Source organism: Oryza glaberrima, chromosome 3 (assembly GCF_000147395.1).
Source record: "Oryza glaberrima chromosome 3, OglaRS2, whole genome shotgun sequence".
Classification (NCBI taxonomy): Eukaryota; Viridiplantae; Streptophyta; class Magnoliopsida; order Poales; family Poaceae; genus Oryza; species Oryza glaberrima.
In genome coordinates, this window is record NC_068328.1 from 20,879,290 (window position 1) to 20,897,901 (window position 18,612).

At 41.2% G+C, this 18,612-nt stretch overlaps 1 protein-coding gene and 1 non-coding gene across 2 annotated transcripts; both read right to left on the reverse strand.

The window, feature by feature from the left end:
* Positions 1 to 1,989: 1,989 nt before the first annotated feature.
* LOC127769158 (small nucleolar RNA R71) lies at positions 1,990 to 2,096 on the reverse strand. Its single transcript, XR_008016724.1, has one exon. It is a non-coding gene; the product is annotated as a small nucleolar RNA R71 (small nucleolar RNA).
* A 10,062-nt stretch (positions 2,097 to 12,158) lies between these two features.
* On the reverse strand, positions 12,159 to 17,907 carry LOC127769003 (uncharacterized). Its single transcript, XM_052294681.1, has 2 exons — positions 17,579 to 17,907; positions 12,159 to 12,516 (listed from the first exon to the last, which is right to left on the reverse strand). Exons 1-2 carry the CDS (start codon positions 17,752 to 17,754, stop codon positions 12,441 to 12,443), a joined length of 252 nt encoding a protein of 83 aa, XP_052150641.1. The 5' UTR covers positions 17,755 to 17,907; the 3' UTR covers positions 12,159 to 12,440.
* Between the last annotated feature and the right edge of the window lie 705 nt (positions 17,908 to 18,612).

The following is an 18,612-nucleotide window of genomic DNA, read 5'->3' on the forward strand; positions in this document are numbered from 1 at the left end:
AGTATTAAGTTCCGCCAGTGATAAGTAAAAACCTCGGTAAAGAGGGTGGCGATGCGCCGATAGTAGTTGTATTGATCGAGATATAGTTTACAATGACCCCGAGTGTACATATTTGTACCCATAGGTAGATACTAGTCCTTCTTGGACAAGAAAGAAACTTTCCTAAAGATAAAAGAAAAATATAAAGTCCTTATTTTATATAAACACTAAACACACTTTTCTAAAGATAAAAGGAAACTAACAAACTCTTCCTAGTTGATAGATAAACCGCCATGCTGCATTCTCCTTGAACTCGGTCTCTTCTGGATAAACTTCCTTTAATTAATTAATTTCCTCAACCGAATCTACCAAGAATCTGACTGCTGGCGACTTGATAACTCCCTTCGGCTGATTCCAGAACTCTGAAACTGGTACTAACTTATTGATGAAAAATCTGCGCTCGGTGGTGTTGGTCTGTGTTGGCGCGAACTAAGTCGACGAACAGAACAGCCTAGAAGATCTGCTTAGCTCCAATGCAGGTCCAAAGGTTAATGAGATGCTGGCGTGCCAGTCAGTTTGATCCTGCAACTGACAAGATATACAAATAGCATATCAATGAGTCGATCGGTTGACAAGCCGATGTCGATACAGAGTCTGACAATGAAAGGATTTTGAGCTATCGACTATATGTTTGATGAAGAGTCTGACACTTGATGCAAATAATAATGTAAAGACAATCGGCTAATGATGATGTAATAAAATAACAATATAATCCATTGAACCAATCGGCTAATAATGATTTGATAGAACAAGCGTCGATCCGAAGGTTAAAGCATACATCGGCTGAAAGTCCAATGTTATAAAATCCACAAGATTAGATAAACAATGAAACCTTTGTTGCAATCGACTAAATCCAACTTGTATGCAATCCTTGTAAGCCGATGCAACGTCCAGATAACTCATCGGCTGAAACCCTGATGAAACCCTTATTGGCAATCAAGAAGAAGGCTAGAGATTATGGTACTAAGCACGACTTAGTAGATCAAATATAACTAATGCAACATTAAGTATGAAAAGAAACATAATATCTAGACAATCAATCCCTTGACTGATTTTCAGGGTGGTGGATAATGTTGACGGTCATTATCAATCAGTTTCGACCGTCAATATTACCAAAATAGGAGAGAACTAGTGATGCTTGCATGCATAAATATGTTAGAACAATAATATTCCACTAGTATTAGGTTTACTAACCTTTTGCAGAGAATGACCATAAAGTGGAGGAGAATCGACATCAACACAAATGATAAATCAATCGGACGATGTTGAGAAATAGACTTATGTATGAATGGGCCAAGAACTCAGAATTGACACGACACAATAGGCCAAAATTCACAAGTCTACGGAGGAGAATAACAGAGGAGGCCACCTGCCGATTTTGGGCCAGGTTGGGCCGGCCCCTGGTTCGGCCGAACTAGGAGGTTCGGCCAAACCTCCCTCTCCACCATTGGATGTGGGGTTTGGCAGGGGCGCTCCAGATCCTCTCCTGATGGCGGTTGCGGTGTACTTCAGACATTTCGCAGCAGTTACAACCGTCATACCTACCTATAAAAGGACTTCACCTTCTCACTTCACTCACACACCTCAAGCAAGAGCTCTCTCATCTCTCTCAAGTTTAGTTTAGTAGTATCTAGTTGGTGGAATAGAATTAGAATAGGAATCAGGAGTCCGGAAGTCTTCGGAAGAGTTCAGGTATGGTTCTAGCAGCTTTCCTTTCCTCTTTTGTAAGCTTTGTACTTTTATTAGAATACTCTTCTATATACATTTATGGTATTGAAATACTTTCCGAGTATATGAGTACCTACTTTATATTATGTTCTTGTTATACTGAATATACGGCTAGCTTATCTGGGAGATGCTTTGGTGCGGGTATAGTGTTTGCTTATGTAATTACTCTATGTCATGACGATGATATTATTCTCAAAGTTCTTCCCGATGGGCAAAACCGACGCCCTTCGTGGACGAATTTCCAGTTTCCAGCAGACAAGGGACGAGTCCATTCCGGAAGCATGGGAACTACTACAGGAGTACGTGGCCGCCTGTCCTCATCATGGGATGGACGACTGGCTGATCCTGCAGAACTTTTACAATGGGCTCACCCCAATGTCCCGCGATCACCTAGACGCGGCAGCTGGAGGAGCCTTCTTCTCTAAAACGGTTCAAGGAGCCGTTGAACTCATAGAGAAGATGGTCTCCAATATGGGTTGGAGCGAGGAACGACTCCAGACCCGTCAGCGAGGCATGCACACCGTCAAGGAGATGGAGTTACTTGCTGCCAAGCTGGACCTCCTCATGAAACGATTGGACGACCATGAGAAACAGCCACAAGGCACCGTCAAGGCCTTAGACTCACACATCACGTGTGAAGTCTGCGGTGGCACGGGTCATTCTGGGAACGACTGCCTGGAAACCCGTGAGGAGGCGATGTACATGGGCAACAACAACAATGGTTATCGTCCACAAGGAGTTCAGGGGTGGAACCAACCACGCCCATATTATCAAGGAGGAAATAATAACGGTAACTTCTCTAACCAACCCTCCTTGAAAGATCTTGTTTTTGCGCAAGCTAAAGCCACTGATGCGCTAAGCAAAAAGCTTACTGCCAATGATAAGATCTTAGAGAACATAAATGTCAAGCTAGATGGCTTTGCTTCCACATTTCAAAACCAGCTGAGCTTTAATAAGATGATAGAAACCCAGTTAGCTCAGTTAGCATCTTTAGTCCCTGCAAATGAAACTGGGAGGATTCCGGGGCAACCCGACTCCTCCATTGAAAATGTTAAGGCGATCACGACAAGGGGAGGTAAGTCCACTCGTGATCCGCCGTATCCTAACCCTGCAGGAACTAATGGGATGTCAAAAGAAACGCCATCTAATGACTCGGCTGACAAGGAGATTCAGCCAGAAAAGACGGTGCCGCAGGAGTACTGCGACACGCGGTTGCTGCCATTTCCTCAATGGAGTAGGAAACCGTCAGTGGATGAGCAATTCACTCGTTTTGTTGAAGTGATCCAGAGGATTCACATCAACGTGCTGTTGTTGGATGCAATGCAAGTGCCAATATACACCCGTTATCTCAAGGACATACTCCACAACAAGAGACCGCTCCCAACAACGGAGGTGGTCAAGCTGACGGAACACTGCAGCAACGTCATACTCCACAAGCTCCCGGAGAAGAAGAAAGATTCGGAGTGTCCCATGATCACCTGCTCGATCGGGGCACAACAATTCGTCCAGGCCTTGTGCGACATTGGAGCCAGCGTCAGCGTCATGCCAAAGGACGTCTTCGACAGACTCAACTTCACGGTGTTGGCACCAACGCCGATGCGCCTCCAAATGGCTGACTCATCAGTCTGTTACCAAGCAGGGATAGCGGAGGATGTGCCAGTTAAGATACGGGATTTCTTCATCCCGGTTGACTTTGTGGTGCTAGACATGGACACGAGGAAGGAGACGCCGCTCATCCTGGGGCGTCCGTTCCTTAGCACCGTAGGAGCCAACATTGATGTGGAAACTGGGAGTATATGTTTCCATATTAACGGGAAGGAGGAAAAGTTTGAGTTTCAACCGAGGACGGAACAATGCTCCATGGTCAGAATCAAGTACGGGCCAAACCCGCAGAACATTCAAGAGGTCAAAATGGAGCCACCCAAGACGGATAGCCTGGTAAGGTTTATGCAGAACTTCCTGGAGAAGGAAACAACAATGCCCAGGAACCGTTATTGGAGGAAGCCGGTAAAATCACCTGTACCGGCCAAGAAGTTTGAGCAGCCGGCTCAGAAGAAGCCGGTAAAATCAAAGAAGGTGTGGAAGGAGAAGCCAAAGACGCCCGCTCCATCACCTCCTGAGACGGGTGGAAAATCCATGAACTGAATCGAAAGGAGGTGCGGTCTTGCATGTCGGACTTTAAATGACGCGACCTTCACCAACAGGTAAATTGGTATGTATCCGCATATTTGTTTTCAAAATTTGAATTTTTGCATCACCACATGTTTGAATTTCAAAATTGCATTTAGGGTTTTTGAATTTTGAGGAAGTTCTTCAAATGAAAATTTTCAAAGCAAACTAAAATAAATTTTTCAACGAAAATTCACTGTGCCACGACCGCACTAACCGTTGGATTCCAACGGCCGAAAGTGGGGCCGGTTGGGCCCACCAGGCGTTCGGCCGAACCCACTGGTTCAGCCGAACCGGCTAGGCAACAATTACATGCTATTTTTGGTAGGGTAATGGCTAGTGGGTCCGACATGTCATTTCTGACTGTTGTGGGTACCCTATAAAAGCCAGCCGGCCGAGAGAGGGAATTCCACCCCATTTCAACACATTTTCATTCCCTCTCCAAAGTTTGCTCTCAAGTTCTTTCAAGCTTTGATAGTTTTCCTCAAGTTCAAATCATTTAGTTGCATATATACAAGTTGCTTTGGTGAAACTAACCGGCGGGTGAAACTCTTATCATTTCTAACCCCCGCCGAGTTAGCCCGTTCTTGCTCCATTGTGCATTATGAGGAGGCGACTGTCTCATCTGTTCAAGGGGTCGGGCTCTCCATCAAGTCGTCGTGACGAGTCTAGCACTCGCTCATCAGCTAATGTCTCGATGGAAGACGCTGACGTTCCGCGACAACTCCTGAGCGACGCTGACCTTGACCTTGTCAGTGATCGGGAGAGACAAGCCTACTACATGCTGAGCGATTGGGAGTATGCTCATACGCGAGAACACTCACCGGAGTTGCTAAAAAAGATAGGTATGGATGTTGAATTTCGTTCTATTTGGAAAGCTGTTGGTTGGCAGAGATTTGTTGTGGTAGATGAGCCCGGTTCTCGTTTGCTTACTTTGCAATTTCTGTGCACCTTGAAAGAAATGGAAGATGGTATTTCTTTTCGCTTTTTCCGTAAGGAGTTCATGCTCACATGGAAAGGCTTGAGTACACTTCTTGGTTTTCACGATTACTGTAAAATCGATCTCCAGAAAGGAATTTATGGATTCGAGAAAAATAGGTTTTGGGAAGATATTTCTGGTGCTCCAATTTGCAAGAAACCTAGAGCAAATGATATCCATAATCCTACACTTAGGCTCATGCACAAATGGATTGCTATGACTTTGTTTCCTAGAAGTGATCTGAGACCCATTAGGGGAGATGAATTAATTATCATGTTTGCCATGGTTAGAAAGATCAAAATTTCTCCTGTGAAATGTATGATAAGGCAATGGTTAGAAAGTATAAAGTTCTCTGCTCCTGTTGAATGCACTTCTCTGATTAGTCGGATAGCAAAAGGGCTAGGGGTCGTTAGTGACCAAATTGCTTTTATCTCAGCCGCTCGTCCGCTTATTGATGAGGCTTATCTAGTGCAAGGGCATATTTTGAAACATGGAGTAGATGGATCTTTGATATACCTTTTCCCCAGTTGTACAAATGAAATCCCGTTGCCAAATGCGGGGTATCATTTGTACAACTGCCATGAACTAACCATTCCCCTGTAGACCATAGAAGAATCTCGTGCAGGTGGAACATACAAGGAGACGCACAACATGACAAGGAACGAACAAGGAAGTTCATCATCCTCGACACCCGTGCAGATGTATGAGGTAGGTTGGGCACCAACTAGGGATGCACCTGGATGGACCCAAGCTCCACGCCATAGCATTGGAGTCTCAACCTGGGCAAGCGCCAGTGAGGACCGGTGGCATACGCCTTATGACATCCACTAGGGGGACAATCAACCTCCCAAATCAAGTGGTGTGCCTCCATCTCCAAATGAATGGCGCTCAAGTTCCTCTCGTTGGGACTTGGGTGAAATTACTTGGAGAATGGACACCCTTAATGTGCAGACGGGGGAGATCCAGTACAACCTCACGGAACACATAGCTCAAACGCAAGAAATGGCAACAATCTGCTGATGCTCACATCAATAACATGATGCAGCAACAGCATGATGACCTTCAGGCGTACTTTCGATTTCAGGGGTTCAATCCTTATTAAGGACCCTGAGCGAAAGCCAAGCTTGGGGGGAGATACCTCTCCCCCCACTGAGGTAACTTGTATCACATTGCATATTTCCCTTTCCAACTGCATATTTGCTTTCCAATTGCATCTTATAAAACTTGAAAACAACATAAAAATTTGCAAAATAGAAAATACCAAAAATATAGGATAGGTTTGAGTCATGCTAGGTAAGACAAGCTAGTTCTCTTTGTTGAAATGATGAATAGTTGCTCTGTTTTATATCTCTGATATATGGGTTCTTGGTAAATACTCTCTCAAGGATTAAATATAAGTAGCCACTAATTATCCGGGAACCGGAGGTAAATAGGCTGCACTTGCTGATCTAAGTCTAGGTTGTTGCGAGATATGAGATAGTAAATATGAGTAGTTATGATCCTAATACTAGTTTGACTTGAATTCCGGATGTTTTTTTTTTCAAAATGATAAATTGAAAGTTCCTCATTTGATATAAATTCCTACCAGAGCCCAAAAAAAATGTGCTATCATGATTAAAACATATACATTTTGGTTGCTTGCCATTCCATTGAACTTTGTCAAATTCTTGTGACTTGTGTAGATACTTCTCAAGCTCTATGATCAAGATCATACACCCACATATATGCACATGCTAAACTCCTACACTGGGAGCGAAGCAATATTCCATTCCATTTGCATTTTTCCACTAAAATAAATTATCCATGCTTTCATGTGCTTTCTTCTCCTAAAAAGAAAAAAAATCTTTTTGAAAAAAAAAGAGAGGAGGGAAAGGCATGGTTATGAAAAAAAAATAAAGTTATGCTCCATCAAGCATGAGCATGATGTTGAAAAATAAAGTTGCGGGGTACTTCAGACATTTCGCAGCAGTTACAACCGTCATACCTGCCTATAAAAGGACTTCACCTTCTCACTTCACTCACACACCTCAAGTAAGAGCTCTCTCATCTCTCTCAAGTTTAGTTTAGTAGTATCTAGTTGGTGGAATAGAATTAGAATAGGAATCAGGAGTCCGGAAGTCTTCGGAAGAGTTCGGATATGGCTCTAGCAGCTTTCCATTCCTCTTTTGTAAGCTTTGTACTTTTATTAGAATACTCTTCTATATACATTTATGGTATTGAAATACTTTTCGAGTATATGAATACCTACTTTACATTATGTTCTTATTATACTGAATGTACGGCTAGCTTATCTGGGAGATGCTTTGGTGCAGGTATAGTGTTTGCTTATGCAATTACTCTATGTCATGACGATGATATTAGAGTAGTATCAGGTAGTTTAGACGTGGTGTCTAGATTACGGGATATCATTATTTGGGGTTATATATTGCGGATGAGAGGTGGGCCGCTGATGGTGGCAGCTCAGTACGGGTATTCCTCCGCGCCTATATATAATCCTAAGTTAATTTCCTGGGGAGGGTATTCCTCCGTATTTAGCCCTGGTTAGATGGTCATGACGGGCTGTTGTAAGGAACTCGGTAGTCAGGGGTGGCTTCTCGAAGTACTAGGAGGGCATCGGATAGAGGGTATTAACTAGTATATCAGTTAACTAGAATGTATGTATACTATGTATATTAGAAGTATAGGAATAGATTTCCTTTCTCTTTTCTTTCCACCTAGCTTAGATAAATTATTATGAGGATAAGTAGAAATGCTTGTGTGTCACTCTACCCTTGGATTATCTTAACCCCTTCTTAGAATATGATTATCACAAGTAATATATAAATTATTAGTTAAGTTCTCTCTACGTGATCTTCCCACGGGATAAAATAAATACGATACCCTTGGAATACTCTCGGGTGAAATGCTACAATGGTATATCCGTGCGCTTGCGGATGAACTCTGTAACCATAATATACCAGAAGTATTTCTGCGCCATTGCTGGGCATTATGTTTCTAGTAATGTCGTTAAGAAATGCCAACAGATAACTTAGCCAATCTAATCTAGTAAAGCGTTTTAGCCGATACCGGCATAAACCCTAAACCGAAACTTAGTCGATACATGTAAATAGAACTACCAAACAACTAGATTAACTAAGATATATATGATAGATAGGTGCTTACATTAACAAGATCAGAGTGTCGAAGCCCTAGTCCTACCGATGCAAACAACCATGACAAGTATAAACTCGTCGAAAAAGTAGAAAAGTAAAAGGGGTGGCGATGCGCCGAAGTTTATTGATCTGTGGAGATAGTTTACAATGACCCAGGTGTACATATTTATACCCATGGGTAGATACTAGTCCTTCTTGGACAAGAAAGAAACTTACCTAAAGATAAAAAGGGAAAACATAAAGTCCTTATGGGGCACTAAACACATTTTCCTAAAGATAAAAGGAAACAAACAGACTCTTCCTAATTAATAGATAAACTGTCACGCCGCATCCTCCTTTAACTCAGTCACTTCTAGATAAGCTTCCTTTAATTGATTAATTTCCTTAACCGAATATAGAAAGAATGCGACTATTGGCGACTTGATAATTCTCATCGGCCGATTCCAAAACTCTGAAGCTGATACTGACTCTAGGCCAATAATGACTTCGGGGCTTACCAAATTTCACTGTTAACATGACTAGGCCGATGATGTCTTCGGGGCTTACCAAATTTCACTGTTAACAAGATCAAATAAACGAAACATGGTGAATGTGTATCAGGGGTTCAGATTTTACTATGGATCAGGTTGACGAGGAGCAGCGCACACCCCAAGAACAACGCTCAGTACTGGACGTTATCGTCAGCACGCAGCCCTCGAGCATAGAGGAAGACAAGCCGTTGTAGTAGACCAATCAGCGATCACGCAAAGCGCTTACCAAGAACCTTATTGGTACCTTCTTCCAGGGCAGGACGTCAAGGGCGATGGTTCGGGAGACCTCCTCTCCTGATCACAGGTACACATCGGCAAGAGGAACAGAGTAGACTACGAGCGATGACATAATACAGAGAAGGAGACAAACCCTAGATTGGTTTTCGCGTATATTGCGAGGAGGCGGTGGCTCGGTTTATGTACATATAACAGGACGTGTGATCAGGGTGTCTACATGATCTCCAAAACATGTAACCGAACCGAATAATCCGCGTGTAACTTATCTGGACTCCACGCCGCTCCATGCATCGTTTTATTTGGTGCGTTTCCAAAAACAAACACCGAATTTTACAGCAAAAGGAAGCCACGTCCACGCAAGGATGAGGAACCAATTTGGTGGACCATTCACGCGCAGCCCTGTCATGTGAGGCGAGCAAGGGCGCACGTATTTCTCTAGTTCTCTCCATCACACATACCTCAAGTGGTTACGAGAGCACTCTCCCTTTTAAGGAGATATCTCTTCTAGAATGAATGTACGTCCTCGTGCATGCCTTTTCATGATGTGGGCTTCTATGATTGAATTAAACTACAAATGAGCTAAGACCAATCTATTAATTCCAACATATTCTGATCACATTCGATTTGACCACATTAGGATATTATATAATTTTGTTCATTCCAAGTTTCAAACTTCACAGTGAAACGAAATTATGATATCTATGCTTTAATTTATTTCATTTTAATGTCATAAATACTACTTTCTGTTTTAAAATATAATATAATGATTTCTAGAATACAAATTATGTACCACAATATAAACATTACTGCACTGATATCCATGACTCTTATCATTTCAATGATTCTACAACCAATCAGATGCTTGCAAAGGCAATTGATCGAAGCAATTCAAAATTTAAAAATTGACAACTGAATGACTTTTTGACCTAACATTAGTATTTGCTAAATAATGTAGAAATTTTTATATTTTGGAATGGAGAAAGTAGTTAATTTGCCCATGTGTTACTACGAAATCTTTAAAAAGAAAAACCTTTGGTATTCATTTTAATGCCTAAAACTAAGTACTACTAAATGAATGGATGAATCCCTATGATGGGCGAAGTGAATCCATGCAATGGTAGCCAGCTGAGGTCACAAGGTGGTCATGGGAACTGCAACGGATCCGCCGGTCTCTCGCAGCTGCAATTGCATCTGCTTTAGACACAGATCATCACGAGCGTGGGCGTGCCAACGATCAGCCACGCGCTCGTCCGCCGTCTTTGGCATATGCAAAGGCCCATTTGGGATGTTAGGCTTCTTAGTCCAACTATTCACAAGATGCCGAAGAGGGCTGAATTTACTCATTTGGGCTAGGAGGGCGCAATTGCATGTGCATCTATCATCGGCAGAAACAAGAAGTCAATATTTACTCTCTCAACTATTGGCAGAATATGCTTCGCCATCACTCAACCACAAAACCAGATATATCGCCTACCCCAACTATCAAACTGGTTCATTTCACCTCTCTATGTGGTTTGTCTTACGTGATGCTTGCGTTGTATTACAATATATGGTTCTGATGTGGCGTTATAGTATATGGTACTGATGTGGCATTGCAACACGACCCACCGATCAGCAGGTCCAAAGAGATAAGGGAGGCAAAATATATTTTGTTTCAGTCATATAAGACACAGCGCAAAGAGAGGAGGTAAATATACATATTCCAACCATGCAAGGCACGGCCTGAAGAGATGAGGGATGCAATGTAAACTTATTCAAGGATGAGCACGGCGGGCTGATCGTGCCTTCGGGTCGGCATGACATGGTATGGCCCGATTCTTATTGGATCATGCCTGAGCCGTAGGTGCAACCTGTGGGCGAGCACAGCATAACACAACGAGTTGGTCAGGGCGTGCCTTGGTTGGCAGCCCATTTGGCCATTTTATGGGTGCATGGATGATGGATTCTTTTGTGTTGGTGCAATAATAGGCTATGAGAAGGCATGCGATAGAGCAGGAGCTCGATGAGAGCACCGCCAGTGCAGGACCTCGATGAGGCTCAGCAGGATGGGGGCGAAAAGGAAGAGGATGCCAGCCTCTGACCTTGGAGGTCGCTTGACGGCTTGCCACGAATGCCAGGCTTTGACCTTGGAGGTTACTTTTGGGGTGGGGGGGGGGGGGGGGGGCCTGCCACCCACAGTGGTGAAGCTATATAGTGTTTTGGGGGGGGGGGGTGCACATGAACCCCCCAAATTCCTAATTTCTCACTTAAAAAGACTAGAATATATAATATTGTACTTAAATTTTTTAGATTCTCAATGGTAGCACACCCCCTTGTTTTGATGCTAGCTTCGCCCCTGGCCGGCCATGGCGCGTCCAGGAGAGAAGGGAGAGATGTGGATGAAGAAGATAAAGACATAGCCAGTTATATGTGTCTCATATCTTATTTATTTATTTGATAACTAGGCAACCACGTAGACGTCATGTCAGCTAAAACCACCTCTAAATTAGCCGATGTAATTATTTTATATTGGTTTTAATACTTAATGAAGATGATATATACAATTTTATGACTAAAGATTACAAATTATATTTGGCCAATAGTTGTGATCGTCAGCTAAAACCACCTGTAAAACAGGCGAGGTAATTACTTTACACTGGTTTTAATACTTAATGAAGATGAAGATGATATATACAATTTTACAATTAAAGGGTAAAATCATATTCGGGTAATAGTTGTGGGAGTTAAAATGCACCTTTTCCATCGGCGCTCATAAAATATCCTGAGTGCTGCTATACATACGAACTTCTGTCTACGATGTTTGTACGATGAAACACCCTTCTCTCTCTGCATCAGAACGAGACAAGAAGACTGACATGCTCCATAAGTCCACGTTAGCCGTCCGTTTGATCGTAGGAAGATCGTACTCAAACGTATAGCAATTTCCATAAAATATCTTGTCTAGCCCAAATTGTCTTTGACGTACTACCAGTCTTACCTCTGCTCCGGGTAACCAGCCAAAAGCTCTTCAAACGCAGTGGCAAAAGACTAAAAACACTTGGACAATCCAACAATGCATCCGGTAGTACTACTAGAAGTGGAATGTCGCGTCATTTAATTGGTTTTCAACATCACCGCAAATCAGAAATCAGGAGACAACAAAATAAAGGGAGCGCTAATAGCAGAAAACAAACCCTAACTTTACAACACTTATGGCACATAAACGCATAGCGAGAACACACATTAAGGGTAGACTTATGTTGCATATCATTGAAAAAAACACGCTGCCTGAGAAAACTGATAAGACGTCCAACACTTGCATTACGAGAATATTAGGGGAGAAGGTTAAACAAATCAACCAGTTCTGTATTGAAAACATATGTGAAGTTGTAAAGGTACGGAAGAAAATGCCAAATAGAAAAAGTCTATCCGTTGCAATTTGTTTACAGCTTCAACACTTCCAGTAAAAGAGAGTATAAAAGAAGTTACAGGAGTGTTGAAAATGGGCATCAATGGTCATCATTTGATCAGTGCCAGTACTTAAAAAATTACAGACGTAAAAGGAGAACTTAGAAACCTGAACAGCAGACATTCTTCAATTGAAGCTAATTTAAGAGAGCACTCACCTTAAGCTTGCTGTTGCTTCTTCTCAAGAATCTTCTTCCAGCGCTTTTGATCGAGCATCATTGTCATGTCTTGCCAGCTGATATAAATAAGTCAATGGGCAGGAAATATGTCATCCAACTTGAATTGCACAATGAATCAACTGAGTGATATGAGCACATATGGATGCACAATGGCCAGGTTTCCATAGATTAACATATGATTGGCATGCTCACATGGGAAAAAACAAAAACAACTGTTCCAAAAAGTATGCTAAAATAATCAACTGGTGAATATATATGATACTAAATTAAGATGCTCAACAATGTAAAACATGAAAAATAATAGCATTCTAGTTCATAATCCATGGCCACACGTGCATTTTCAGCCTAAAATTTGTGAGGTTTCATAGAATACTTATGCCTTATAACCCAAACCTGAACAGACTCAAGTAATGCTTTATACTCCATCCGTTCCAAAATATAAGGCACAACCACCCTTAACCCAAAGATCAAGAAATAATTATTATCATCTCATAGTTTGGATCACCCTAATAAATATAATGCATGCATCCAATAGAATTAGAGATCTTGAGAGTGGAGGACTTAAAAAAGCAATAATTTAATGGAGAAGAGGTCCTAATTAATTGTATGCATGCATGCATGCATGCCTTATATTATGGAACATAAAAAAAAGTAGTTGTGCCTTATATTATGGAACGGAGGGAGTACATGAGAAACAAATGGTAGGAGTTTGTTTGAAATCATGTGACCAATAAGTATATAAATAACCATGTTAGAGTCATGTAGAGATTACAGAAGTCATTTAACTTATTGACATATTTTTAACTTTTTAGTGTAAAATGGTCAAGTAATGCCAAGTTAATTGACCACCTTAACAGTGGAGTACCCACGAACATATGTACCTCCTTAAAAAAGGTGAATCTACATTCTAGATATCCCCTCATGCATCCTTGGCCAAGACATCATTGACGTGAACTGATTTGAACTGTCAAGTCAGCCAGGCCAGGTCAACAAGTTTCGGCTAAGATGCGAATCACGTCTCACAGCCCTGAATTCCCAGCTAGGTGCAACTAGTCAATTGACCAATTCCAACTTCCCAAACATTGGTTGGACCGGCACACTAGCTAAGGTAGATGGCCAGGCTCCAACCACAACATGGGAGTAAGAGACCACAGGAAGAAAAAAGTTATTCACACATTGTGAACATCTGAATATAAATTACCCTCGTGACCTCTGTGGACGCATCAAAAAATAGTGGATATTTCACCGACTTGTAGACTAATAGAAGGAAAATGTTATTCCTTAGCTATACAGAAATTTAATAGGAAATATGCTATCTGAATTATTCACTTAATAGTTGTTTTAAGTGGCATTATGACAATGCACTTGGGCCCACAAATTTGAAACATGACATGCTAATCTTAACTATGAAGTTATCATAATTGCCTGCTATGGCTAACGTCTGCTAGCTACTGTTAAAATGCTACACACCGCAATGCTTGACTGATGCACTCTTCTCTATGTTACCCGGAGCCAATCCACCTCACATTGTTATACCAGCAAAGAAATGCCAACCCTGGTAATGTCACTACTTCTCAATTGGATTTACAGAAGTGTTATGCCCATGTTACCCTGCTGTCAAGTCATAAAGTTGAGTCAAGGTACCCCTGGACTGACTTGGCAACTTGGTCGACTAGTCCACGACGACGACTCGGTCATGTGAAAACAGGGGATTCACTTATCACCTTTACTACTATTATACTGTACTAAGCACTATGTGTTGTATAAACTATGGACTATTGAGTAGCCAGCAAGACAATGAGTTAACAAGAAATAAAACTAAAGTACTAAACAAAATGTGCCAATTAGCATGGTAAATTGATGATTTGCTATGACTAATCACGACTAATCGCACAACTTGCTATTTGGTCGAGTCGTAGCCCTCTAGTCATGTGGCTTGACCAACTTTACAACTAATCTATGACTAACCAGGCAACTTGATTATGCACGTCACAAACATGTGTAATAATTCAAGTGTTACTCAGTTCACAACAGTGAAGGTTGTTGATGGGGGTGGTGGAGGAACGCGACTAATGCCCTCCAATTCTGATGTAATTGGTTGGCCAGTTAGGTCACACTGTGACATAAATCACTAAAAGTGTGGGAGGACCAAACAGTACCATCTACAAGAGTTTATAAAAACAATGTTCAAACCGGAAGAAATCATAAATTTGATCCCAAAGATGGACCCTTTAATCAGTAGATTGAACTGAATTTCAGCTAGTGAAGATCATATTTACTTGTAAAAATATCACATATAACACACACCAACACAAACACCTTATGTTGATATATGCACGGGATCAAATAAGCACAGGGCATTTAATAATGGCTGAGGCTCTATCTGTTCGCAACAGCTTACTCAATACTAAAGAGTTTTGCAGAAGCTTCATAATTTATATATTGTGGGTATAAAAAACAAACTTTTTGTCAAAGAAAACACTGCTGAGCAGAACCCAATAAACATTTGGTAATTATTAAGAGGTTCCAATACATATACTCTCAATACTTAAATTCATTCAAATGCATTGTGTTCCTTGATTCACATTAACTTAATTGCTTTCCTTTCCTGTGCATCTTCAATTCAGAATGAATTTGTTTTTTCCTTGAATACACAAAAGAATTGCACGCCATCTCATTAAGAGAAGTTACAAAGGAAGAGGAACACATCCAAAAACAATCACGCCACGCTTAAAAACTAAAAAAAGGATCAAACCAACACCACAAGGATGGACTAGGTGCCTATTGCTAGTGACCGAACAAGGAACTCACGAAGCGCAGAGGCAACAAGCCCAGCACCACAGGCTGCTCTCTTCCACAGTAGAACCTGAACATTGGGGCTTGCCCCCTCGAATACACATTCATTACAGTGCTTCCATATTTTCCAGCTTACTAGAATGATCATGGAGTTGAGCCCCTTATTTTGGTCTTCAGGAACACGTCTAGTAGCACCACCAGTTAGAGAGACGCGCGGTAGACTTAGGGCCTGTTTGGGGGAGATTAAGATTCCGAGAAGCTGCTGCTGAGAAGCTAGCTGGTGAGAATCTAGAGAAGCTGGGAAAGCTTCTAGTTCATTTTGCAGATTCTACAATTACAGATTCTCAGAATCTGGGTAAAAAGTTGGACTGTTTGGGGGAGCTTCTGGCATCTGGAGATTCTAGGAGAAGCTGCAGCTGCTAGAAGCTCCCCCAAACAGGCCCTTAGGCTTCATTCGGCAGAGAGCTTTTCCAGCTTATACCCCTCGTTTTCCATGCGCACTGCTAAATGGTATTGTTTTTTGCAAAAAAAAACATCTATATGAAAGTTACTTAAAAAAATCGTACTAATCCATTTTTTTAGTTTTTTTAAAGCTAATACTTAATTAATCATGCGCTATAAGTTGCTCTGTTTTGCGTGCATAGGGGATTAGTTCCCAACAAGCTTTGCTGAACACAGCCTTAGGCATGGAAACCAACAAATTCAGAATGAATTTATATTAGGGCAATCTACTGTAGTATATCTCTTTCCATACAAAAAATGAGGTCGAACAGAACAAAAACGCATGGCACATTTATACCGACCAAACAATAATTATGGAGCCCCATCCTGGAAACTAGAACAAGAAAGCATAAGCATTTGATTTCATATGTTGGAGCTCCAAAATTTAAGTGCCAGATTTTATATTATTGAGTTGTAAACACAAGAGTTGAACAATTTTCTTAGTAGTTTTTAACAGAGGAAAAAAAACAATAAGGCTCAACTATGTAGTATATTCCATTATTCCTTACCATATTTCATAATCATCTATTGCTGTTATCTTGGGGTAATTTTACTACATGCATTTTGATTTTAGCACTGTTTGGTTCCTGAAACTTTTCCCTGTGTTGTGTTTACATTAAGAAATATAATGGGGGTAAACAGGAAGCAGGGAAAAACATTGTTTGTCACCTCATTCATGTGATTGCCATATTTATACCCATGATCCAATTTTACGCTTTGCACGCATCTGTAATAACGGTTATCTGCTAGCAACTAGCATGCCAAGCAAGTTACGTAATCTGGGTTAATCATTTATTAAGAAAAGAATAATGTATGATTATATATCTAAATAAACTTTCATTTTTCATTTGCTAGCTATATCAGCATGATTTATGCATCACATGTACAGCGGTAGTTGTTTTTCACCTCCAAAACCTTTTTTAAAAAAAGATAATTCACTTAAAAAACATATTAGCTCCTAATGCATATGCTTTTGCAATTAAAAGAAGTCCATAATTTCTATTATTTGATCAATTGCTTAGATTGATGTTGAGCATCTTGAAATTTGGATTAAAATTCCTTTTGGTTGAAGTCAACTAAATAGTTGCATATGTGCTGCCACAATGTTTCATCTAGTAATGACAGATTTCCTAGGTCCATTGCACTACATTAGGTAGCACAAAATTAGGTCACATAGCAAGAACATGCATGGGAACAACTTTCACCAAATTAAACTATATACTTGTCCATGTAACCTTTAAGAAAGTTCACTTTAAGACACAATTGCATCAATCACAACCAACCTTTTGCAAACGTGATATTGCATCCAATAAAGATTGAAATACACAGTTGACAGCCACAATAGGGCAGGAAAACGATTTAGTGGCAATGGCTAGGCAAAGCAAACCATAATGTATGCCACTTATAGTGACCTTCCCATAGCACACGATAGTACACACACGTTGCCAGAATAGAAGGTAGTTTACAAGATAAAGATTGAATGGATTTATTTATTACTCATGCATTGGATGAGAAGAAGAAATTTCAGGGAAATTTTTGTCTTGGATGGAAGGTTTTGCTATGGATGAGGAATACCACCAAAAAAAATAAAAAATCTACTATTCCCTGTACAAATATACCTAACTGGACAAACACCTAGATCCAATACGATGCATCCACGAGGGGTATCAAGCACGCAAAGGGAAATTATCTATCTACACACACACAGTAGCACCCACCTAGGGAGTACATGGCAATCAATCGAAAGAAGACGATAAAATTCAGATGAATCAAGACGTCGGTGGGGGAGGAGCGGGGGATGGAGGAGTTGGAAGAGCTTACTAGTGGGGGAGGGACTTGATGTTGGAGGCGAGGGCGGAGGCGTGGTGGTGGACGCAGGCGGCGGCGCCGAGGGCGAAGGCGCCGGTCCAGGTGGTGACCAGCCGCTGCGGGTCGGAGTGCGGCACCCCGGAGTCGCCCCTGTACGCCCGCGCCCAGTAGTCGTCGAACTCGCCCATCCTCCTCACCGGAAAACCTCGGCCTCTCTCTCTCTCTTCTCCTCCTCCGGCCGGCGGCGGCGCTAGCTCCGGGAAGGGATTGGGTTACCACGCTTCAGGAGAGGATGTCCTCTCCTATGGAAGATCGCCTTGGGCCCACGAGAACGTCCCCGAGCCCCGGCCTCATGCTCATGGGCCCATTGGGCCCATGTGGATATGGCTGAATAGTGAATATATCTATTTGATTTTTGAAAAGACTAGCTAAATACACGTGCTTTGCTATGGATAAAATGCATTTTTTGTGAAATGTTCTACCCATTGTTCTGCTATGGAAAATATTCACCTTGATTTGATTATATAGATCGCTATCCATTTAGATTGATTATTAGTTTTTAATATAAAGAAGCTCAGGGGTGATTTGTAAAATTTATAATGGGAGTAGTTGGGGTGGTAGATTTACCGTCACCACCACCAGAGCCTTTTAAAGTAGTACAGATTTTGAATAGGGTTTACAAGTCGAGTAGGAATTCATACTAGAGAGATTTTCTTCAAGCAAAAGTTTTAAATACAAATAATTTTCCTAGAGAAGGGTTTCAATTTTCACACGAGAGTTTTGAATATATAATGGTTTATTAGTTTTAATTGATTTTTCTATTTGTATTTTTTCCAAAATATTTTCATTCCCAGTTTATAGTGAAATTCATCTGTAGATGTTTTACTTTAGAACCTCCTATTTAAAAAAAGCGGGAAACTCATCTTCAAAATTCATGCTAAAAGGAAAGTTAGTAATATGAATTCAAACTCTAATCAAGAAAATAATATTAATTCTTGAACTTGAATTTAATCACTGACATGTTACCAACATACTCCCTTCATATG